The sequence below is a fragment of the Haemorhous mexicanus genome, chromosome 22, assembly GCF_027477595.1.
Source record: "Haemorhous mexicanus isolate bHaeMex1 chromosome 22, bHaeMex1.pri, whole genome shotgun sequence".
NCBI classification, from domain to species: Eukaryota; Metazoa; Chordata; class Aves; order Passeriformes; family Fringillidae; genus Haemorhous; species Haemorhous mexicanus.
The window spans coordinates 5444064-5465880 of NC_082362.1; the positions used below are offsets into that span (position 1 = coordinate 5444064).

The 21817-nt window shown below is 61.8% G+C and overlaps 5 protein-coding genes across 9 annotated transcripts in view; 1 reads left to right on the forward strand and 4 right to left on the reverse strand.

The window, feature by feature from the left end:
- Window positions 1-393, forward strand: part of LRWD1 (leucine rich repeats and WD repeat domain containing 1) — a 16330-nt gene extending 15937 nt beyond the window's left edge. Inside the window, exon 16 of the mRNA XM_059866136.1 lies at window positions 5-393. Coding sequence (XP_059722119.1) covers window positions 5-145 — 141 coding nt within the window. The 3' untranslated portion in view covers window positions 146-393. The remainder of the gene's footprint in view (window positions 1-4) is intronic.
- Window positions 281-12021, reverse strand: LOC132337497 (ras GTPase-activating protein 4-like). Of its 4 annotated transcripts, XM_059866133.1 has the most exons (22): window positions 11863-12021; window positions 7838-7894; window positions 7331-7444; window positions 6978-7039; window positions 6734-6863; window positions 6371-6452; window positions 6084-6215; window positions 5914-6005; window positions 5523-5646; window positions 5275-5428; window positions 4894-4958; window positions 4595-4707; window positions 4339-4525; window positions 4008-4145; window positions 3589-3903; window positions 3366-3503; window positions 3147-3282; window positions 2959-3079; window positions 2818-2876; window positions 1543-1632; window positions 1279-1453; window positions 281-810 (listed from the first exon to the last, which is right to left on the reverse strand). In XM_059866133.1, exons 1-21 carry the CDS (start codon window positions 11925-11927, stop codon window positions 1314-1316), a joined length of 2514 nt encoding a protein of 837 aa, XP_059722116.1. In that variant the 5' UTR covers window positions 11928-12021; the 3' UTR covers window positions 281-810; window positions 1279-1313. The 4 variants fall into 4 exon arrangements, with proteins under 4 accessions (XP_059722116.1, XP_059722117.1, XP_059722115.1 ...); XM_059866134.1 differs by lacking the exons at window positions 281-810; window positions 1279-1453 and adding an exon at window positions 1793-2022; XM_059866132.1 differs by lacking the exons at window positions 281-810; window positions 1279-1453 and adding an exon at window positions 1793-2155.
- Window positions 12022-14156: 2135 nt separating this feature from the next.
- LOC132337502 (uroplakin-3b-like protein 1) lies at window positions 14157-16311 on the reverse strand. The gene is made up of 6 exons (XM_059866141.1): window positions 16149-16311; window positions 15471-15614; window positions 15144-15375; window positions 14978-15054; window positions 14548-14677; window positions 14157-14441 (listed from the first exon to the last, which is right to left on the reverse strand). The coding sequence occupies exons 1-6, from the start codon at window positions 16282-16284 to the stop codon at window positions 14339-14341; spliced, it is 822 nt and encodes a 273-aa protein (XP_059722124.1). The 5' UTR covers window positions 16285-16311; the 3' UTR covers window positions 14157-14338.
- Window positions 16312-16630: 319 nt separating this feature from the next.
- LOC132337614 (uroplakin-3b-like) lies at window positions 16631-17992 on the reverse strand. The gene is made up of 5 exons (XM_059866378.1): window positions 17823-17992; window positions 17512-17731; window positions 17293-17417; window positions 17060-17180; window positions 16631-16895 (listed from the first exon to the last, which is right to left on the reverse strand). Exons 1-5 carry the CDS (start codon window positions 17938-17940, stop codon window positions 16631-16633), a joined length of 849 nt encoding a protein of 282 aa, XP_059722361.1. The 5' UTR covers window positions 17941-17992.
- A 2932-nt stretch (window positions 17993-20924) lies between these two features.
- DTX2 (deltex E3 ubiquitin ligase 2) overlaps window positions 20925-21817 on the reverse strand; it is a 34547-nt gene continuing 33654 nt past the window's right edge. For both annotated transcript variants that reach the window (XM_059866139.1, XM_059866138.1), the window contains 2 exons: window positions 21701-21790; window positions 20925-21579 (listed from right to left, as the gene is read on the reverse strand). In XM_059866139.1, the coding sequence (XP_059722122.1) occupies window positions 21355-21579; window positions 21701-21790 (315 nt within the window). In that variant the 3' untranslated portion in view covers window positions 20925-21354. The remainder of the gene's footprint in view (window positions 21580-21700; window positions 21791-21817) is intronic.

Below are 21817 nucleotides of genomic sequence, written 5' to 3' on the forward strand. Positions count from 1 at the left end.
ACAGATCCTCAAGTGGCCGGAGCTGCGGGTGAACGGGGAGCAGCCCCCTGAAATCCTGGTGAACAACGTGGTGGCAGACCCTGCCTTCACCTACCTTGTTGTGCTGACCAGTGTGAACATTACAGCCATCTGGAAGAAGTCCTAGTCCCCTGTGCCACAGCTCCACCCCCGTGCTTTGACCTAGTGCAGTATTAGTGACTGTTCCCCCATGTGCCCATGAACGTTTTCTAGAGCAGCTTTATGTGCCAGATGGAGAAAAAAAAAACAAACAAGGTAAGAGTTTGTTAAACTCATCAGTTCATTGTAAACATCCGGTTCCTTTTACTGTAAGTTTTCACAATTTGTGCATTTGTTTTATAGAAATGACACTTAATAAAACAAAATACCGGTTCAGCTGGCAGTGCCTGGACTTTTTGGCAGGAAAAGCAGAGAGTTCATCTCCAGCTGTCACTGAGCAGCTTCTCATGCTGGAATCCTACCCACAGCAACCTCCCCAACAGCCCAGGACAAATATTTGCCTTAAGGCTCCAATTAGAAAACTAAAAATCACTTTAATGACTTATCCACCAAATCCAACATGACATTTATCCTCTTGGCAAAGTGCCTGTCTGCTATGAAAAAAAAAAAAAAAACAAACCAAAATTCAAAATATTGCTGTCAAAAATTAAACAGAAGTGGGACAAGGGGGAAAATATTTGCCATGAGTGGAGGTTTAAATATTTCATCCAGTAACAGACACGTCATTCTGCCTCAGAAGTAACAGTCTGTTCCATTTTACTCAATTCCTTCTTGTTTGTCCTTAATAGCAACCTGTAAAGCAAAAGGAAAAATACACATGCTTAGACAGGAGTTGTTACTGAGCTGGATGTTGGTGTTTAATCATTCCTGACTCTTCTGTGAACCACAACAACCCACAGAGGAAATCTCTACAGCAACCAGAAAAATTATACTGGAATTAAAATCAAAAGCTATTTACAAATTGGTGCCTTTTCCCAGCACATCAGAAGTACTAATTCAGGGGCTAAATCAATAAATAAACTGAGCGATGTGATAAGAAGTGAAAATAGAGGCCCAGAGTTTTGTCAGGAGAAGTAAAAAAAAAAAATAAAAAAAGAAAATAAGAATGCACTTAAGAGCAGCCAGGCTTTGACAGCAGCTGAACAACACAAGGAGGGTAGCTTGAATTAATTCATAAACCTAAAACCCAGCAGCTTTGAGACACACACCAACGTTACAACAAGCCCAAAGAGTTCTCCAAAATGAAAAGAATCCCCTTACCCTGAACCTCTCCTCCAGGAGGGAGAGCTCACTGATCAGGTCTGTGATGGCATTGGTGAAAGCTTCCTGGGGGCTGTAGTCTGGGGTGGTTTGGACACGGATGATGATTTTATGTTCCAGAGGGTGTGGGACCTTGTACCCTGCAAACAGCACCTGCGGGTCTTTGAGCAGCTGCCTGGAAGGGGAAGAAAATACCCCAACAGTGAAATGAAGGGCGGGAAAGCCCCAATCCTCCCCTGAAATTTCCTCCCCGCCTGAACTTACGACTTGATGATGTTCCCGAGCGTGTGGTCCTCCTTGTTGATGGTGAACAGGCAGGCGTTGGGCACCTTGGTGTCCTTGTTGATGGTGATCCTGGGGTATTATGGGATACAGGGATGTCAGCGATCCGTGCGCGCCAGGGGACTGCGGGGAAAGGCCGGGGCTCCCCCCCCCCCCAGCTCCCCGCGCTCTGATTAGGGTTTAATTAGTCGCCCCCCGGGTTTAATTAGCCGCCCTCCGGGTATCCCCTCACTTTTTCTCGCCCTCGAAGAGCAGGAAGGACTCGAAGGCCGGAGGCGCGTTCATCCCGCCGTTGCTATGGCGGCCGCCGCTTCGCTTCCGATACGTCACTTCCGCCCTCTCGGTGCTCCTCGCGGCCCCACAGCGCCCCCAGGCGGGCGGGAGGACCCGCTGCGGGCAATGGCGCCAGCGGGGCTGGGCACGGCGGCCCAGACACGGGCGGCTCCCGCCTCAGAGCCACCGCTGCGGCCAGCGGCCGTGCCGGGAGGAGAACACACAGCAGCGACCCCATCAGCGGTGTCGCCGCTGGAGACACCACCGCGGTGATCAGCTGGCACCAGCAGGGCCATGGGCAGAGACTCCAGGGCTGCCATCACTGCCAACAACCGGCCACCAGCTGAGCCACCAGTGCTGGCACCAGCAGAGCCAGCAGCAGCAGGGCCATCAGAAATGGCACAGCAGGGACATCAAGCAGTGGCAGCAGTGCCACCATCAGTAGCACCAAGACAAGCACCAGTGCTGTCATCAGGCCACCAGTGATGCCACCAGAAATGGCACCAGCAGGCCCCTGAGAGATGTCCCCAGTGTAACTGCACCTGTGCCACCAGCAGGGCGCTGGGCTGTGCCCAGCCCGTCCCCATGCCCAGCAGACACACGGACAGGCTGAGGGTGGGTACAAAGTGCCTTTATTGCAGGGCCGCCCTCCCGCGGCGGGAGCGGCCGGGCCCTCACGTCTGCAGCCGCAGCAGCGCCGGGGCCGGGGGCCGCGGGGGCTGCGCCCGCCGGTGGCAGCGCTCCAGCTCCGCCAGCACCGCGAACAGCCGGCTCAGCCCCTCGGGCAGGGCAGCGTCTGCGGGACACGGAGCGACAGTGACACCCCGCAGCTCCCCTGGGGCCACCCGAGCCACCACAGCCCCCTGGGGCCACCTCGAACCACCACAGCCCCCTGGGGCCACCCCGCCACCACAGCTCCCTGTGGCCGCTGGGGACAGCTCCCAGCCGGAGCATCCCCAGCAGGACCCAAAGCCCCGCACCCACCTTCACCCCGCGGGCCGTTCTGGGCGTGCTCCGGCTCCAGCAGCTCCCAGTACTTGTCCCTGCGGAGAGGAGAGGGACGGGCCCGTGGCAGGAGGGGAAGGGGCTGCCGGGGCCGTGCGGGGGTCCCTGGGCAGGGCTCACCTGAGGGTGTCCCGGAGGCCCTGCAGGTGCTGGAAGAGGCGCTGAGCCTCCACCGTGGGGTCCAGCGGGTCACTCCAGTCCTGCAGGGTGACGCCGTGCCGGGTTCGGTCGCATCCCAGCCCTGCGGGACAGAAGGGTCACCGTACTTGGGGACGCCCCAGCACCCCCCCGGTGCCACCTCCCTGTACCTGTCCTGTCGCGCTGGTGGCAGCAGCTCCACTTGTCCCCGCGGAACACACCGGGGTGGTAGGAGCGGAGCACTCGGGGGTTGTTGCCGCACACCTTGCGCAGGGCTGACAGCCACTGGTTCAGCTCGTTGACACACTGCGGGGTTGGGGACAGTCAGAGGGAGCTCGGGCTGTGCCACCGCCCGGGCTGTGCCACCGCGCAGGGTGTCCCCGCCACACCTTGCACTGCAGGTAGGCCGTCTCCTGCTGCCCGCCCGTGGCCAGGTAGACCACCTGCATGACGTGGGAGCTGCCGAAGCTCTTCTCCTCCACCTTCTCGGCCGCCAGGATGTCGCCCAGGGCTATGGCACCAATACGCTGATGGAGGGGACACACACACAGGGGACACAGGGGGTCAGCGCCACCCCGCTGCCGCCCCCCTGCCCCCCCAGCCCGCCCATACCTCCGCTCCGGGGCTCTTGCCGAAGCTCAGGGACTCTCCGGTGAGGCAGAAATGGAGTTTCTTACCGGCGGCAGCAGCGAGCAGCGGCCCATTGCCCCGTGTTTTGTGCACAAGGAGCAGCCCCTCCTTCACCACGGCCGGCGGGGGCCGCCCCTCACCCTCCTCCTCGCCCTGGTCCTCCTCCGTGCCCACCAGGCGGGTGATGAAGTCCCTCATGCGGGCGGTGCCCTGCTGCAGGGCGGGCAGCAGCGGCGACAGCCACGTCTCCTTGGCCCGCCCGGCTGCCGGCTCCATGTTCCCGACCAGCTGGATGGCCTGGGGACCCCGGGAGTGGCAGCGTCACCCCCGGGAGACCCGGCTGGCCTCAACGAGAACCAGCCGGGCACCCCAAAGCCCTTCCCCGGTGTCCCCTGTCGCACCTTGGCCAGCAGCAGCAGCGTGCGGCTAGTCCGCGCGTCCGCGTGTGTGGCCCGCAGCTGGAACAGCTTGGGGGTCATCACGGCCGGCGAGAAGAAGCGCAGGCACAGGAAGCTGGTGACAGCCACAAATTTGGCGTGCTGTGACCACCGAGGGGGTGGGGAACACACGTGAGGGTCTCTCCCAGCGTGGGACAATCCCACAAACAGCCATGCACCGGTGGCCGGGGCTGCTGCTTGCCCAAGAGGGGACCCCGCTGAGCACAGCTAGGGACCGCGCCCAGAGAGCGCTGTCCCCTGGGGATGTCCCTGTCTGACCCCGCACCATCCCCACCTGGTGCTGCGGGAAGCGCTCCCCGACGCGCTGGAAGAGCTGGCGGAACGCGGCGCGGATCAGGGGGGGACACGCCGGGGCCGACCTGACGATGGCGTCCAGGAGCTCGCCCAGGTAGGACTGGAGGTGCTGTCGGCCCTGCTCGATCACCTCGCTCTCCGTCTGCACCCGGTGCAGCCCCGAGCACCTGCGGGCACCGCCACTGTCACCCCCAGCGCTGGGGCTACCCCTGCCCTGCCACCCCACGAGCCCTTACCCGACGTCTTTGATCTCCACCTTGCCGGGGTCCAGCTCCACGTATTTCTTCTCCTCAAACACGCGGGCGATGGTGGGGCCCAGGACAAAGTGCAGATAAGGCATCCCTGTCACCTGCCGAGGGACCACACAGGGGACAGAGATGAGCTGCAGATTTGGCACCCAGGGTCACCCCGTGGATTTTCTTCAATCTCCCACCCCCGGGGGAAGGCACAAGCACAGCAGCCTTCCCAGTTCTTTCCCTGGAACAGCCCAGGGCCAGGATGACCTGGGCAGAGCAGGTTTTGGGTGGTGTGGCACCTTGAGGAAGGACTCCATCGACTTTGAGGCCAGAGAGTTGCTCCGGAACAGAGTGTTGGGCTCGCCTGCAAAACAGGAGAGGGTCCATGGCATGGGGGACAGCCACAGGTCATCCCTGGGCAGCTGCAGTCATGGGGGTCATTCCCAGAGGCTGTGCCCTGCCCCCCTGGCCATTTCCATGGGGATTTCCTAACCTCAGACCACCTGCTCCTCCACCAACCTCAGCCCATGAACTGCTGGGATGAGCCCAAGAGATTCCATAGTGTGATGGCTGAGCCTCAACCATCACTCCCAAAAAATCCCCACAAAAGGCCCTGGAGGTTTTGCAGCCCCAGGATATGATAAGGAAGCCTCAAGGTCCACTCCCCATTCCAGCCTTACAGGGCTTGGCCAGCTCCAGCTCAAAGAGCAGGTCCAGGAACTCCTTGACCAGCCCCTGGCCCAGGAAGAGTTTGACCAAGTTGATGGCGACCTCCTGCCGGCACTCGGCCGTGGTGGTTTCGTCCAGGAGGGTGACCAGGTGCACTTGGCCATCCTGGAGGGAAGAGACACCACAATATGACCCCAGGCACCACGGCACAGAGCTGGGAATGTGGGTGCTCCAGCAGGGCTGGGCATGGACCCCTCACCTGGCGCCCCGACTTCACCTCCTGGCACAGGAGCTGCACCAAGGGCTGGTAGCAGTGGGAGGGAAGAACCGTCTCGTCCCGAAGCTTCACCTGCAGCTGCAGCGAGCCCAGGCTGCCCCGGCGCCTGCAGGAGCAGGGGGGTGGTGAGTGGAGGGATGGATGGATGGATGGAGGGATGGAGGGATGGATGGAGGGATGGATGGATGGAGGGATGGATGGATGGAGGGATGGATGGATGGAGGGATGGATACTTCACCAAGAGAGAGGTGGCCTGACACCCCAGGCTACCCCTCCAAAGTGATGATGCCTCCTAGGAAAACTCCCCTCCCCAATGCCCCTGAGGGCACTGAGATGACCCCAGCACACCCCAACACCCTGTGCCAAAACTCACTCGTCCTCTGTCGGCTTGGACTTGTCTGGCCACAGCCTGAACCACCCCTCCTCCTGCCCGGCCGCCTCCAGCCCCTGGACACTGAACACCACCTGGGAGGGGAAGGCAGGAGAGGGCTGGGTGTGCAGCTGGGCAGGACCCTGGCAGCACTGAAAGGGTTTGGGGCTCACCTTGCCCAGGAAGTCGTTCCTGCCGACGAGGTCCCAGTCCCACACCTCCACGCAGAGCTTCTCCCCGGCAGGCTCAGCCAGCTCAAACTCGAAGGTCTCATTCCAGCGAGGGTAACAGGATTTCTTGACCACCTGCAAAGGCAACAGCTTTATCCCCTCTTGCTGGGTGGGTCTATCCCTGAGGGACACCAGGCTGGGGATGCTGGGGGACAGGGATGGCTCTGGGCTTCCCCATGGATTGATTCCAGTTGCACCCTGGCAGGCTGGGCATGGCTGCAGCCACTCACGGTGCTCTCCTGTGTCTTCCCATTGTAGCGCAGGCGGACAAAGGGGTCGGAGGCACCATTCCGGTCCTTCCTGGCCAAATCCCTGCCAAGAAGAGGGGGAATTTACCAGCAACCTCCCAAAATACCTACAGGCACCCATGGCACCCCCTCCCTTCTCAGGGAATCTCAAGATACATGTCCCAAAGACCAGCAGATGAAGTAGACCCTGCCCCAGAACCCTCAGCACTTGCTGGGTGATGAGGAGGATGCTCTGCACCCAAAGGACCCGATACACCAGGGAAACTGAGTCATGAAGCAGCTCAGACTCAGCACCCACGTCCCAGCTGCACACACAGCCCCTGTCACCCTCGTGTCCCCTCTCACCTGGCCTCCAGCACGGAGCAGCGCAGCCGCCGACTGCCCTGGCTGCCCAGGACCTCCACCCGCAGGTGGATCTCCCCCTGCACCTCCTCATCAGGGTCCACCTCGCTGAGGCTCATCCAGCCACTGTATCCTGTGGGAAAAGGGGGGATCCCCATGAAGGGGTCATTGGGGAACCCCTCAGGACCAGCTTGTCCAAGGGGTGGGAGATGGGTCCCTCCTGGAACCCCCAGCAACCTTTCCCTACCCTTGGGGTGCTCTGCCAGCATGTCCCGGGTGATGCAGACCTTCCCAATGATGTCATCACGGCTGGAAAACAAATGTGGGAAACAGGACAGCATGGGATTGGTGCCCAGGTAGGACAGCCCCCACTTTGGGGGATCCTGGACTGGGGCCACCATGGTGTGTCTGTCCCCATGGAGCACATCAGCCACCCTCTGCTGCCAGCTGGACAATATCCCTGGGAGATAACTTCACCCGTCTGTGTCCCAAAAGCCAGGGCAGCATGGCCAGCTGTGGATTCTGTGGTGTCAGCACCAGGCTGAGCATGCAGGGAGCCAAAGCCACCAAGAGAGTCCCCAGGCCAAGCCCCCTGCACACCTGAGGGCATCCTCGTCCATGACGTAGATGGAGATGCTGTGGAAGCCAGGCTGGAGCTGCACCTCGTATTCCTCCCCCCAGAACGGGGACAGCGTCTTCCACACCGTGGCAGTCCTGTGGGGCAGGTGGCACTGGTGACACGGGGGACAGGGCTCCCTCTCAGGGGTACTCCCCAGCCCTGGGACCTTCCCAGCTTTTGGGGACACATGGCTGGGAGAAGCACCCAGAGTTTGGAACCTGGCTGGGGCAGGGATGAGTCTCTGTCCCTGTCTTGTGACACAGGGGTGGGTTAGAGGGGAGGGGGCCATGAGCTGTTAGACACTGCTGTGCCTGCAGGAGCATCTCAGCCCAAAGCAGGGAATAATAATGAATGATAAATAATAATAAATAATGATCTTAACAATAATCATAACAATAATGTGCCCGCAGCAGATGGAGACACCTGCCAGGAGCAAGGTTTGGGGCTCCAGCAGTTCTAGGGACCAGCCAGGGAGCTGGGCCACCCACCTGATGATGGCCTCATCGTCGATCTTCACAATGCAGTATGGGTCACTGCTCCCCGTGCTAGAAGGACAAGGGACAGTCCTGTCAGTGCCACCAGCCACAGCCTGGCCACCACCCAGCCCACAGGACTTTCATGGCCATGGGTGACCGAAGCCTTCAGCCCTAACAGCCCCCACAGAGACCAAGCCCTGAGGGCAAGGCTGGGGAGCAGAGGCTGCCAAAGGTTTCCACAGGGGGACCTGGCCACAGCTGCCAGCACAGGGTGACCCTGGCTTGGCCTCCAGACCGGGGACACTCCTCCCTGACCGTGTCCGGCCACTGTGTCCCACTGGTGCCAGAAGAGGCTTTTCCTCTTCCACACAGGAAGACAAGGAGCAAACAAACCCCACCCTTTCCCCGAAACAGCTTCAGGCACCTGCAGCCCAATTTCACACACCAGGAGTGAGGCCACAGCAGCCTCCTCCAGCCCCAGGGTGTCCTCAGATCCCCAACACTCCCACAGGGATGGTGACAGCCCTAGAGACACCCCCAGAGATGCAGAGGGTGTGAAGGGCAGCCACCACCATGCTTTGACCATGCTTCCTCCCTGGGGACAACCCAAATCACCCTTGCCAAAAAATAATCACTGTTTTACATCTTACTGCCCTGGTTCGTCAGAAACAGGGTCAGGGGTGAGGACTGCAGCCAGGGACAGAGGAGCCAGGACCTGGGGGATGGCCAAGGTCATGGAAAGGTCGTGGCTCCCATCCCACTGGCACAGAGCAGCTTGGAGCATGGAGAACACCAACCCCAGAGGTACTGTCAGGCAGTGTCCTGGGGAAAGGGAGGGTGCACAGGTGGGAGGACCCCAGGTACTGAGTGAGTTCCACATCCCAAATCTAGAGAGGCTGAGAGGCAGCTGCTGGGGGAATTGAAAGGGTCTTGGGGACAACTGAAAGAATTTGGGGGAATCCAGAGGGGATTGAATGAGTTGGAGGGGACTGAAAGGGTTTTGAGGAGCATTGAAAAGGTTCTTTGGGGGAATCAGGAGGTGGTTCAGAGGAATCAAAAGAGGTGGGAGGGGACTGAAAGGGTTTTGAGGGGGTCTGAAAGGGATTTTGGGGGATTCAAAAGAGGCTGGAGGGAACTGAAAGGCTTTGTGGGGCTCCCTGCCGACACGGCAGCAGGGATTTCTCTGGGCTGTGCATCCCGGGTACCACACCAACATCCCTGCTCCCAGGCGCTTCCACCCCTGCGGCCCCGCGGGGCTGGAATGCAGCAGGTTGCCAAGAGCGCTCCCGCTCCGTGCCAGCCCTGCCGAGAGGGTTTTTAAGGAGAGGATTTTTAAGGAGAGCCGGGGGTGAAATGCCATCCAGCGGAGCCCCTTGGTGACATTTCCTGCCTTATGCAAACCATCGGCGCTGCCGGGAGCGAGCAGGCGGAAAGGGAGCAGCTGCTGCCCGCTCCAGCTGCGCCCGGCAACGCGCGGCTGCCCGCGGTGACAACGACAAACCCTTGTCCCCAGCGTGGGGACATCCAGCACAGCCAGAGCGCCGCGAAGCCACCCGGGCACGGCGTGTTCCAGGCGTTCAAACACAGGATGGGCTGCGAGAGGTGCCCGAGCCGCCACGCAGCCTTTGGGTGAGGAGAAATCCCCGCTCCAAAGGCTCCGCCCGCGCAGCATCCCTGTCCCGGGATGTCGCCGAGGGATTGGTGGCGCGGTGGGTGCGGGGCTGGCTGGGGCACCCACGCTGCGTGCGGGGAAGGAGCTGGAAAGGGGAAGGGCTGTGGAAAGAGGAAATGAGCCCAGGCAGGACTGGGGGAAGGGGGAAGGAACCCGCAGCCACCCCTCCGGCAGCGGAGCCGCGGAGGGATGGAATTAAAAATTAACTGGTGGAGGCAGCAGCGCTGGTCTGCCCTAGGGGGTGGTGAGAATAAGTAAATAAAGATTTAAATTAAAAATGGGACTTAAAAGGAAAGAAAAAACAGAATGAGAAATTGAAGGGAAATAGAATTTTTTAAAAAAGAGAAAAATAGAATTAAAAAAAAAAAAGAAAACTAAAGTAGAAAAAAATAAATAAAACCAAAAGAAAAATAAAAGAAAAATTGAATTTAAAAATTTCAAAATAATGAAAATATAATGAAATATAAAAGAAATAAAAGGAAAAAAACAAAAGAAAATATAATAACTGAAGAAATTAATAAAAAATAAGCGAAAAAAAGGAAAAAGGGCAAAAAGGAAATAAAGAAGAATTTTTTGAAAATGAAATAAAAAGTTAAAAAGTGAAAATACTGAAAAAATAGAATAGATTTGAATAAATTAAAGGTTTAAAATTGTTGCTTTATTTATTATCCTAACATTAAAAGAATAAAAAAAAAGAGAGAGAGAGAGAAATTCAAATAAAGGAATTAAATGTCACGTTACAAAAATCAATGCTAAGTAAAGTAAATTTAAAAATTAAAACCATTCAAAAAAATCAGGCAAACCCTTTCCCTTGCTTTCCTGGGATAAAGACCAGGGGAAATTTGGCAGCCTCAGCTGGGGGGGCTCCCGTAACTCCCTGAGCCAAATCCCGGGGGATCTGGGGGTTCCCCTGGGATTTGGGGGTGCTCCATCACCCCTGGCTGCTGCCAGCAGGGTCTGAGCTGGGGACACCCCGCAGAGGGAATTCCCCGGAGGAGAGCAGCAATCCCAAAAGCGGTGCCAGGACAGGGAACCGGATCCCCTGGGGCAGCGGGGAAGGGGCCGGGGCAGCCACGGCCAAGGTCGCGCTCGGGTTTCCCTCCCCGCTGTCCCAGCCCAGCGCCACGTCCCAAAGGCACCGGTCCGGAAAGCTCCGCTCCAGGCGCTCCCAAAACCCAGAGCCCGCCCGTGCTGGGTCAAGCTCCGGCGGGGAGTTGTGCCAAGGGATTTAAAAATCAGGCCCTGACACACGGGATTTAAAAAAAAGAAAAAAAAAAAAAGTCATGTTTCTTTCCTTGTTTATCCTCTTTTTCCATGACGGCTGCAGGGATTTTTGCTGGTTTTCCGGCTGCCGAGCGCTCCTGAGCAGCTTCCCGCTGCCTTGGTGGCGGCTGGGGCCACCCCGGTGCTGTCCCCACATCCCGCCCCATAAGGATCCGAGCGATGAGGAGAGAGAGCACCGGGAATTCCTGGGAGGGAAATCCCGAGCCAAGGGCTGCCCCCCGGACCTCAGCCAGGTGGGATGGAGCTGGGGATGGGATCGGAGCGGGGCTGGGGACACAGCACTGCCCTGCTCCTTTGGGGACAGATGTACCGGGTCCTGCTGCGCGTCCGGGGGTCCCTGCGAGGGTCCCTCCGTGGTGGGGACAGCCCTCCCACAGCGGGAGCCCCAAAAGTGGGACCGCTGCTTGGGGTACCCAAAACACTTCTGGAGGCATCTACAGCACGGGGGGAAACCTCAGCCCCATCCTGGGGGGTGTCCCCAAATCACAGCCCTGCTGAGGGAGCCCCCAAAACGCTAAGAACTGCTGGGGGCACACAAAAATGTCCTGAAGGGAACCCCCAGAGCGAGGGGGATCCCAAAGCCGCACTGGGGGAACCCCCAAAGCAAGGAAACAGCAAAGCCATCCTGGAGGAAACCCCAAAGCAAGGGGGATTCCAAAGCCACCCTATGGGGAACCTCCAAAGTAGATGCAGTGCTGGAGGGGTACCCCAAATCTACCCTGAAGGGAATCCCCGAAGTAGACACGCTGCTGGGGGGGACTCTAAAGCCACCATGGGAGCAATCCTCAATGCAGGGCGACTCCAAAGCCATCCTGGAGGGAACACCCCAAGGGGTGACACCCCAAAAGCGGATCCTAAACCCACTTGGGGCTGAGCCCCTAAACCTCATGCATGGCTGGGGGGCCCCCAAACCATTCTGGGCAAGCCCCCAAAGCAGGGAGGAAGCTCTAAGGCCACCCCGAGGGTGGTGTCCCCATCAGGGACCTGTTGGGGGGACACCCCACAGCAACCCTGGGAAAGCGGCGACTCCCTGGGGATGCCCCCTCCCCGAACCTCTCCCGGCCGCCGCGGGGGCACTCACATGTCCTTGGCGGGCAGGTTCCTGCCCTCCACGATGCGGATGGAGAGGGCGCTGCGCCGGGCCATGGCGGGCGGGCAGCGGAGCCGAGCGGAGCCGAGCGGAGCCAAACGGCGCCGAGCGCGGCCTCGAACCCGCGGCCCCGAGCACAGCGCCCATGTGCGGGCCGGCGCCGGCGGCCGCCAATCAGCGAACGGGGGCGGGCAAGGAGGCGTGGCCTAGAGCTCATCCGCGGCGCCCATTGGGTGATGCTATCGGCTGTCGGCCAGGGGGTGTGGCCTGCGCGGGTGGGCGGGGCCGGGCTCCCCGCGCTGCCGGGGTCCCGCGGGGTACCCCCGCTGTGTCCCCGCTGTGTCCCCGCTGTGTCCCCGCTGTGTCCCCTCGGTCCCCCCAACTGTGTCCCCGCTGTGTCCGCCCTGTGTCCCCTCGGTCCCCGGCACCTCCCGCGGCTCCAGGGCAATTCAGCCCCAGCCTGTCCAGCCCAGCGCCGGCCTGGGTTGGGCCAAACCCACACCGAACCCCTCCGCGCCCCCCGAACCTGGGGGGTGCAGCATCTGCCGCGCTGCTCTGCACCTCAAACCTCCAGCGTTTTATTGATTTTTAACCCGTTTTTTGTTTGTTTTTAAAATACTGCACCTCCCGGCTGCAGCGCACCCGAGGACAGGCGGCATTTCTGGGCTCCTGGTGCCCTAGAGAGCAGCGGAGGGTCGGGGAACCCCCCCATGGCGAGACCCACCCGGGCTCGGGGACTCGGCCGGCACCCACAGCTGGGGCTCAGGGCTGTGCCGGCCGAGATGGTCCTTGGCATTTTCGCCGCGGGGACACTGTGGGGACGCTGCAGGGACACGCTGGGAACACACCGCTCTGTTCCTGCAGCGCTGCCCCTCTGCCTCCCCCGCACGGGGGGACAGCAAGGGGACAAGGTGCAGTCCCCGCCACCACCCCACAGCCTCTCCGTGCTCCAGCTCCAGCCCCGCAGGCGGTCGGGGACACATGTGCCACCTCCAGCGACACACGGGTGGCAGGTGACACCCCCACAGCCCTTTGCAGGAGAAGTAGTTGTTTTATTTCGGGGCAGGGGGTGTAGGGCGGAGAGGACCCGCGTATGCCGGATGGAACCATCCCTCCGCTGCTCCCACGCTGATCTCGGCAGGAGTTAATCGCTGGATTTGCTCGATTTCCCTTGGCCGGGCTCCACGGAGGCGGCTCCGGCAGCGGGCGGGGGGGGGCAGGTTGCTAACACCCCCCCCCCAGGCGGCACAAGGACACCCCGGAAGGGCGCTGTGACCGGCCCGGGGTGTCAGGGTGATGCTGCCCTTGGCGCGGCGCCTGCGGGGAAAAACGGGGCCGTCAATGTTTGTGCATGATGTGTACAGGTACACACACACCTGCCCCGGCTCCACCCACAGCGGGGCTGTCCCCAGCACCAGCGGGGTCTCATCCTGCCCGGGCTGCAGGATCGGGGCACCCCCAGCCCTGAGATCAGCCCCAGAGACCCACGCCCCGCTGTAGGATCAGCAAAGATGGATCCGGTCCCTTCCAGCCGCTGCATCAGGATCAGCCTCCCCTCCCCGCCCCAGCCCGGCCCTCACCAGCGCGGGATCAGCCCCACATCCCCCGGACTGGGCTCAGGGACACCCCCGGTGTAGGATCAGCCCCACATCCCCCGGACTGGGCTCAGGGACACCCCCGGTGCGGGATCAGCCCCACATCCCCCGGGTCGGGCTCAGGGACACCCCCGGTGTAGGATCAGCCCCACATCCCCCGGACTGGGCTCAGGGACACCCCCGGTGCGGGATCAGCCCCACATCCCCCGGACTGGGCTCAGGGACACCCCCGGTGCAGGATCAGACACCCCGGGGTGCCGGTTCCCTTTTGGGGTCTCCTGGCTCTCAGAGGAACCCGAGCTGCACCCGGCACGGATTGGGTCATTTCGGGCTGTGGGAGCCCCTCCTCTGGGCTGGGTCAGGGAGGATCACTGTGGGATAAAAGGGGTTGGAGGACCACGCCCCACAGCCGCCACCCCCCCTCCCGGGGCATTTCAGTGCCCCTCACCCCAGCACCAGGGCGGGGGGTCGGGCTCTCCTCGCTGCCCTGCACCCAGGGGACTTGCCCCCATGTGGCATCAATGTCCCAGCTGGGTGTGACAGCGTCTCCCACTGCAGAGCATCCCCAACCGCGCCCTGCCCGTGCAGCAGCTCCCTCCCGCCCGGCGCTGGGGCTCCCAGCGGGGCACGGGGGACCGTGGGGCTTTCCGGGGGGCATCGAGGGGTCACAAACAGGCGGCACAGCCCGGGCACAAAGCATGAGGAAAAGCCTTTAATGTCCCGCTCCACTGCTCCCGTGCCGTGTCCCCGCGGCGGCGGGCCGGTGTCACCCACGGGCGGTGTCACCCACGGGGATGGAGCTCTGCGGGTCACATTTACCCCCGCACCGGGGGCACGCGGGAGGGGCGGCGGTGCCGGGGGGCGGCGGGGGCTCAGAGCCGGGCGGCCGGCTGGTCATAGACGTGGTGGGTGTTGTACCGCCGCACCGACACCGACTCCTGCTTGCTGAAGATGCTGCTGTCGCAGGAGTCCGAGCTGGGGAGGGAAGGCGGAGTGAGGGGTGAGGGTGGGAACCGAGGGATGACGGTGTCACACTCTGACGGCGTCACCCTGCCCGGCACGCCCAGGTGGTGGCACTCACCCCCAGAAGACGAGCATGGCCACCAGTCCGGCCAGGAGGATGGCGAAGAGGATGGAGAGGATGGTGGTGATGGCGATCATGCCGGCGCTGTGCCCGCTGCTCGTCGTGGGGATGCTGTTGGGTGATTTGGCTGGGGAGAGAGCAGGAGGGAGAGCAGGATGGCAGAATGGAGGGATACACAGCCCAGAGTGGCTCTGGGTGGGTGACGATGTGCTCGTGTGTGCCAACCCAACGTGCCATCACACGGTGCCACCGTGCGTGTGTGACACCCACGGCAGAGCCCTGCCTCAGTTTCCCCAGCTTCTCACAGGAGCCCTCACCCCAAACCACTGTTGCTCAGCATTCAGCCCCCTGGGACCACCCCACACGCCCAGGACCACCCCATTTCCCCCCTGTGGGCTGGGTGTGAGGGCAGGATGAGCACCAGTACCTGTCCTCAGCGTGATTTGTGCCGACCAGCCTGTCTCAGCCACGGGCACAGAGCCCTCCAGGGCGAGGAACTTCACCCTAAGATGGAAAGGGAGCTTGGCCATGGTCCCGTGGGCCGGGGGGCTGCCGGCAGCCCTGGAGGGGGCAGGTCCCGCGGGCAGCCTCACCGGTAGGGCCCGGGGCCGGGCAGGGGGCCGTTGCACGTGGGTCTCGTGTTATCCTGGGCACAGCTCGTCTCGCTGCCCACCCGCAGCACCGTGATGTCCCCGGCCGGTTTGGGGCAGGGGTAGCTGTCCAGGGTGGCGTTGAGGGTCATGTAGGCATGGACAGGATCAGGGAAGCTCTGGAATGCGGTCTCGTTAGTGCCCGGCCCCGCGCTGTTGTTGAAGGCGAATGCATCTGCAAGGATGGGGATGGGGATGGGGGTGAGGAAGGACTTGGTGAGAGGTACAGGGACCCCTGCACGCCCCCTGCCCTGGGCTGCTCCCACCTACCCTTGTCCAGGGCCACCACCAGCCAGATGATGGCGTTGCTGTAGTTGTTGAAGACGCAGTGGGGCTGGTCCAGCACGAAGGTGGAGGCGGTCGTCACCCCCTCCAGCTGCACCTGGGTCAGGGCTGGCCTGGGCCCGACCTGGTCTGCGGGGAGAAGCCGAGAGGGTGCCGTGGAGGCTCTGACCGGCGGCCGCGGTGCCGGGGCTCGGGGTGGGGACAGGGACAGGGACAGGAGGCAGCTGAACCCTGGGATCTCGGCAGTGGGGCCCCCGCTCCCCTCCCACCCCCAGTGTGGGCTCAGACATGTGTTGTATTAAAAGAGGAAGCAAAAACCCTCCATGCTCCCAGCCGCGGGGGCACCCGGAGGACCAGGGTGGGTGACACCAGGGACATTGGGGTGGCACCCAGAATGGGGGGGCATCAGCTGCCCTGCGCCTCCAGGTTCAGGGGAGTCCTGGTGTCCTCCAGTGGGGACCTCCAGAGAAGCCCACGCTGTGCCAGTCAACCAACATCAGAGACACCAGGGACTGGAGGTGGCACCCAGAGCACGATCCAGAGAAGGGGGCACCAGCTGCCCCCCACCTCCAGGCTCAGCGGGGTCCGGGTGCCTGAGCTCGGGGGATCCCCGCAGTGCCCAGGGGAGGCCCGAGCCCGTCCCGGTGGCACGGCTGGACTCACCTATGCCGTGTGCGGCGGGCAGGAGCAGGAGGAGCAGCGGGAGCATGATGCGGGCGCCTGGGTGCCGAGGGCGGGAGTGCGGGAGTGCGGGCTCCGCGTCCCCTGGGACCCGCCTGTGGTCACCAACCGCCCACATTCCTGCAGCGGCCGCAGCCCCGTGGCAAACAGGTTGGGCTCGTTTCCCCGGGAGCTTTTGTTGTGTTTGAGCGCCCGCCGGCGAGGCGTGCTGAGAACCGCTGTGTTTGTGGCATGGGTGGGTGACAACGCCACCCGGCAGAAGGGGATGTCCCGTGGGGATGAGCCCCACAGACCCCTCCCGTGGCAGCAAATGCCCCCCACACCGACACCAAGTGCCAGCAAGCCAGAGCCCTACGTGGCTTTTGAGGTCCCCCACCTTCACAGTCCCACCCTGCGTGGCCAAAGACCAGGAGGAGACAGCTGCAAATGGAAAATCAGATTTTACTTGTCAGGACACTTCACGTCTAGTTGAAGCTGTCCCTGCCTGTGGCAGGGGGGTTGAACCGAGGTGGTCCCTTTATGGTCCCGTCCAACCCAAACTGTTCCATGATTCTCTGACACGGAGCAGGGGCTTGGGGGGCAGAGTGGCACAGCCCCGGGGGGCTACACCCGCAGCCGGGGGGCAGGGGCTGGGGCAGGGCCGGGGGGATGTGGTGGGTCCGGTAGGATCTGCGGATGAAGGTGTCAGTCCCAGAGCCCTGGTGGCACAGGGAACCCCAAACCTTGGCACTGCAGGGAGACAGAAACAGAGGCAACAAGTGGGGTCTCTGGGGCTCTGCACCAGCCACCCCCGAGGAGCCTTTTCTCCTGCAAACTACGGCAAAACCCCAATTTAGGAATAAAAAGGCTTTTTCGATGTTAAACACTGCCCCCGCCCCCGTAGCCCCCCGTACCCCAGGGCTCCGAGCACGGCGGTGGCCAGCACGGCCCCCAGGCTGGCCAGGATGGAGGCGATCACCACCAGGGCGCTGCCAGGGCGAGCGGGAGCGGGGTCGATGGTGCTCGGGCTGAGGGCTGGAAGGAGGAGCGATGAGGGATGTGGGGTGGATGTGGGGTCGGGGATCGCTTCTCCCCGCAGCCTTTGGGGTGATGGCACAGGGCTGATGCTGATGCCAACCACCCCAACCGGGGAGGTGCAGGGGACCCGCGGGGGGGGTGGCAGTGCCACAAGAACCTGTGCGCAGGAGAATGGGCTCGGACCAGAGCGTCTCCGCTTTGGGGCCGCGGCAGCCCATCAGCAGGAACTTCACCCTGCCGTGGGGACGGGGCTGATACTGGGCTGGGGCGAACAAGCCCTGGGTCCAGGCGAGTCACCCCGGCCGGGATGTGGGGCTTCTGGCCTTACCTGTAGGGTCCCGGGGAGGGCAGGGGCCCATTGCAGGGGTCCTGTCTGCCCTGCTCCCTGCACGCCGTGTCACCCCCGACCCGCAGGACGGGCGGGCTCGGCGCCGAGCAGGAATACGCGGCCGCCGCCGTCTCCAGCGTCATGTAGGAGCGGGCAGTGGGCAGCTCCTTGTACGGGGGCACCTCAGCCCGGGACTGGGGGTTTCTGAAGGCGCCTGATGCTGCACGGCACAGGTGGCGGGTGAGCGGCTGCGGTGAGAGTCCCCCATGTCCCTTGTGACAGGGGGACATGCCGGAGCAGCGAGTGCTCACCGTTGGCAAAGGCCACCGCCAGCCAAACGGCGTCGGAGGCATCGGCGTGGCCGTCGAAGACGCAGCGGGGCCTCTCCAGCGCGAAGGTGGTGGCGGTGACCTTGCCCAGCAGTGCCATGGGGGGCACGTGGGGCACGTAGGGCAGCCGGACTGGGGGAGTGGGCAGTGAGCCAGGGAACCCCCCCCCCCGGTTCTGCACCGCTCAGCAAGTGCCTGACCCCGCATCCACACCAGTGTTGGCACACGGGAATGTCACAAGGTGCCAGCACTGGTGGGGACCCCCAGCCATGCCCAGCCCCATAACTCCTCCCTGGCACAAAGGCCTCGCAGCCCCCCAGACCCCGGTCCCTCTCTGCCCTGTCCCCCAGGAGTCACCCAGGTCCGCGGCTAAGCCCGTCCCAGCCAGCGCCAGCAGCACCCACGGCAGCTCCATGGCGTCGTCCTGGCGCTGTGGATGTGCTGTCCTGCTCAGCTCACCCCGTCCCACTGCCGAGGGGACGAGCTGCCCCCAGTGCCCCCGCAGCAGGGACCGCCTGTCCTGGAGCCGGACCCTCCCAGCCCCGCATTCCTGCACCGGCTCTGCCGGCCCGGCCAGACCCCGCGGGCAGAGGGGACAGCTGAGCATCCCGGGTCACCCGCTGGGCCCAAACCCGCTGGGAACCGTCCTGCAGGACCCCCGAGGCACCTGCCGGGAGTCAGGGCACAGGACAGTCATGTGAAAGGGGAAACTGAGGCAGAGGAGGCACTGGGACGACGTTCCAGGATGGACTGGCAGGACTCAGTCTTTGTTGGGGCTATGGGGGCAGCCAGGCAAGTCATCCTGGACCCCCACCCGCCCCACCAACACTCAGCTCCCTGCGGATGCCCTGTGCCCACCGGGGCCCCGGAGCCAGGGGTGAGCCCGTGCCCGACTGGTTCGGGCGCAGCCAGCCCTGCCCCGCGGGCAGGGAAGTGCTGCGGAGCATCACACCCGAACTAACCCAAATCCCAGCGTTCAGGTGAACTGTCCCACCCAGCAGCAGGGGCGCGGAAGCCTTTTCAGCTCTGGGGCCACCTCACGCTGACATTTCCCCATCTCTCGTAGCCCTTCCAAGCCCTTGGGACAGGGGCAGGGAGTGGGAGCGCCCCGCGGCTCGGGAGCCCCTCAGCGCCGCTGCCCCCGCAGAGGGCTCGGAGCGCTCCCTCTCCCGTGTGCGCCAAGGGGAGCGGCTGCCCACTCACTCCTGCGTGGGAGGAGATTTCCCCCCCCTTCCCAAGGGGCCCGGACCGCGCCTTCAGATTAAGTGGAAATGGGGCATTCAAAGATTACATCGTGCAGCTGCAGAGGGGAAAAACAGGCGCAGCTGCAGCCTCCGTCCCTCCTCCTTCTTACCCCCCCCTTATCCCCCACATCTGTCCGGCAACGTCTGCCCCGGGGACCCCCCAGTTCCCCCGGAGCCCTCCCTGGTGCTCCCCGGCCGGCAAGGTGCCAGCAGCAAGGTGAGGGGCAGGGTGGGTGACGCAGGGGGGTGACGCAGGGGGACAGTGAGTCACAGTTTCAGCTGCCGGTACCCAGCATAGCTGCGGGGTCAAGGCTGGGCTAATAATAACCACCCTGTGGCAGATGAGCCATCCCCGCAGGGGCTGGGACAGACACCCCCCTCTCCTCTCCTCTCCTGGGGCTCCAGCTGGGCATGGGGGACACAAGGCTTCTGGTCAAATGTGCCTGGAAGCACAATAAACTTTTTGGGGGGGCTCTGTCCTCTTCTGGCTCTGAGAGGAACCGTTGTTATGCTTTCTCCCCACCTTCAAAGCATCTCCCTACACCACCATGCCTGAGCACCTGGCTCTGTTCCCTTCCACCCCTTGGATCCTCCTGCCACGGGGGCAAGGCCACCTTGGGCCCAGCACAGAGAGAACAAGGATTTTAGGAGATGTGTCCAAAAGCAGGGCAGTCAGGGATGAGCTGCTGAGCCTGGCTGGCTCAGTACAGCCCAGTGCCCCTGCCCTGGACCAGCCCAGATGCAGGGAGGCTCCAGCTGATTCACACCCAGCAGCAGCTGCTGGAAATGCTTTAGGCCAGGCTCAGCAGGAAATTCTTGCTTTGTACAGGGCTGAATGAACCCTGCTTCAATTTTTGCTTCAATTCACTGCTTTGATTGCTGGCATAACATGATCCAGGGATACAAAGCTGAGGTTTGAACTCAAGACCTCTCCCTTTTGCAACCAGGGTGGGAGAGGAGCAGGCAGAGCCCATTTGTGTGGAGCTTAGCAATACAGACACGTCACTGCAGCTCCCAAGGAGCTGCCATTCCTGCAGCATGCCCAGATTTCCCTGGATGTCTGAGGGGCTTCTTAGAGCTTACAGGCACAAGATGGACACTGGGGAAAGCTCCACCCCACAATGGCTCAGGAAAACCTTTAATCTTTATACTGGCATGACAGGAAGCAAAGTATCCCTCATCTGGGGGAGGCCAAGGTAGAGCTGCCACAAAGCCCAGCCCCATCCCAGATTTCCCAGGAAGGAAGTAGCAGATGGCACCAGTGCCCAAGGGATGGACTGGATGGATCTAATGGGCAGCTGAGTCTGGTGGCTACAGGGAGGGGGAGGGTCAGAAACAGCTCTTCAAAAGACATCAGTCCCCAGGTGACAAGAAACAGCTCTTCAAAAGACATCAGCTCCCATGTGACAAGCAGCCTGGGTACAATGTACAGCAAGGCCACTGGGACTGGGGCAATGTCCCATTTGTAAGGTGCCAGCAGCCAGAGCAGGGACAGGCTCTGAGCCAGAGAATTGCTGCTGGCACCTGGGCTGGCCACCACTGCTGCTGGGAGGAAGGCAACTGTCACCAGCTGGTGGCACCAGCATCCCTGCAGCAGCAGCACAAAGCACAGCAGCTCCTCCCTGCACAGGCTTCACTGAATTGCTGCCATTTCACCTGAGAGAAGGGGAGAGAGGGACAGGTTCTGCTTCTCATCCTGCCTCCATTGAGATGAGTGTCCCTCCAGCAGAGCTGAGCTTTCCCTCCTGGCTGGATTAATGGTCCGTGGCTCCACGGAGCAGGCTGGTTCCCCAGAAGAGCCACCCCAAGCCCCAAGGCAGCAGGAAGGCAGAGCAGGGTCTTACTGTGAGAATGAAGAGTTTATTGGGACCGAGCAGAGATACACAGCAGGAGGGAGGCAAGAGGTGCCTCAGACAGGGAGCTGATGTGTCCCAAAAGGAGGACCTTGTTTGACTTCCAGGTGATCTCCTGGAAGCAAGGCACTCTCCTCTCCCATCCTGTCCCCAGGCATTACCAAAGGAAGGTCCTGCCTTCCCCAGGGGATCTGTCACCCCAGTCCCATCCCAGCCTCTCCTGGCTGCAGCCATCAATCCCACCCAGAGACACAAGCACAGCTTCTACAAAAATATCCTTCCCAACCCCACACCCCCCCACCAAAAAAATGTGAAGAGCGGGCAGGGCTCCCACAGAACTGTTATTGCTCAGTGTGATGGGTGGTCAGACAGGGAACTTAAGGCATCAGGAATAAGTGCACTAGTGGCCCCTGAGGCTCACTGGCCCAGGCAGTCCTCAGTGACACCCTGGGCAGCCAGCTCTGCCAGCACATTGTCCAGGTAGTTGGGGTCAGGGTAGCCATGGCCACTGAGGTTTGAGTCCATCTCAGTCTTGTGGTGGATCTCGTTCCACACCACCGTGTTGCTCTCGCCCGTGGTGTTGGAGGTGCCCACTGTGAAAATCAGGCGTCTCTTCCAGGCCACCTTCAGGAGCTCCAGGACCTACAGGGGAAAAGGAAGAACAGAGCTAAGAGCAGCAGCTAGGAGACTTGTGCCATGAATGCAGCTTGTCAGGAGCTTGACAGCTTAAGAAGGGTGATGTTAGCAGGGTGTGATAGCTCACCTTCCTGCCCTTCTCATTGTCTGGTAGGTAACAATAGCGAGGAAAGCCTCTGGCTGTGTATGGCATCCCAGGGTTGGGGTGCTCTGGGCCCTGCAAGAGATGAGACAGATTTGTCAT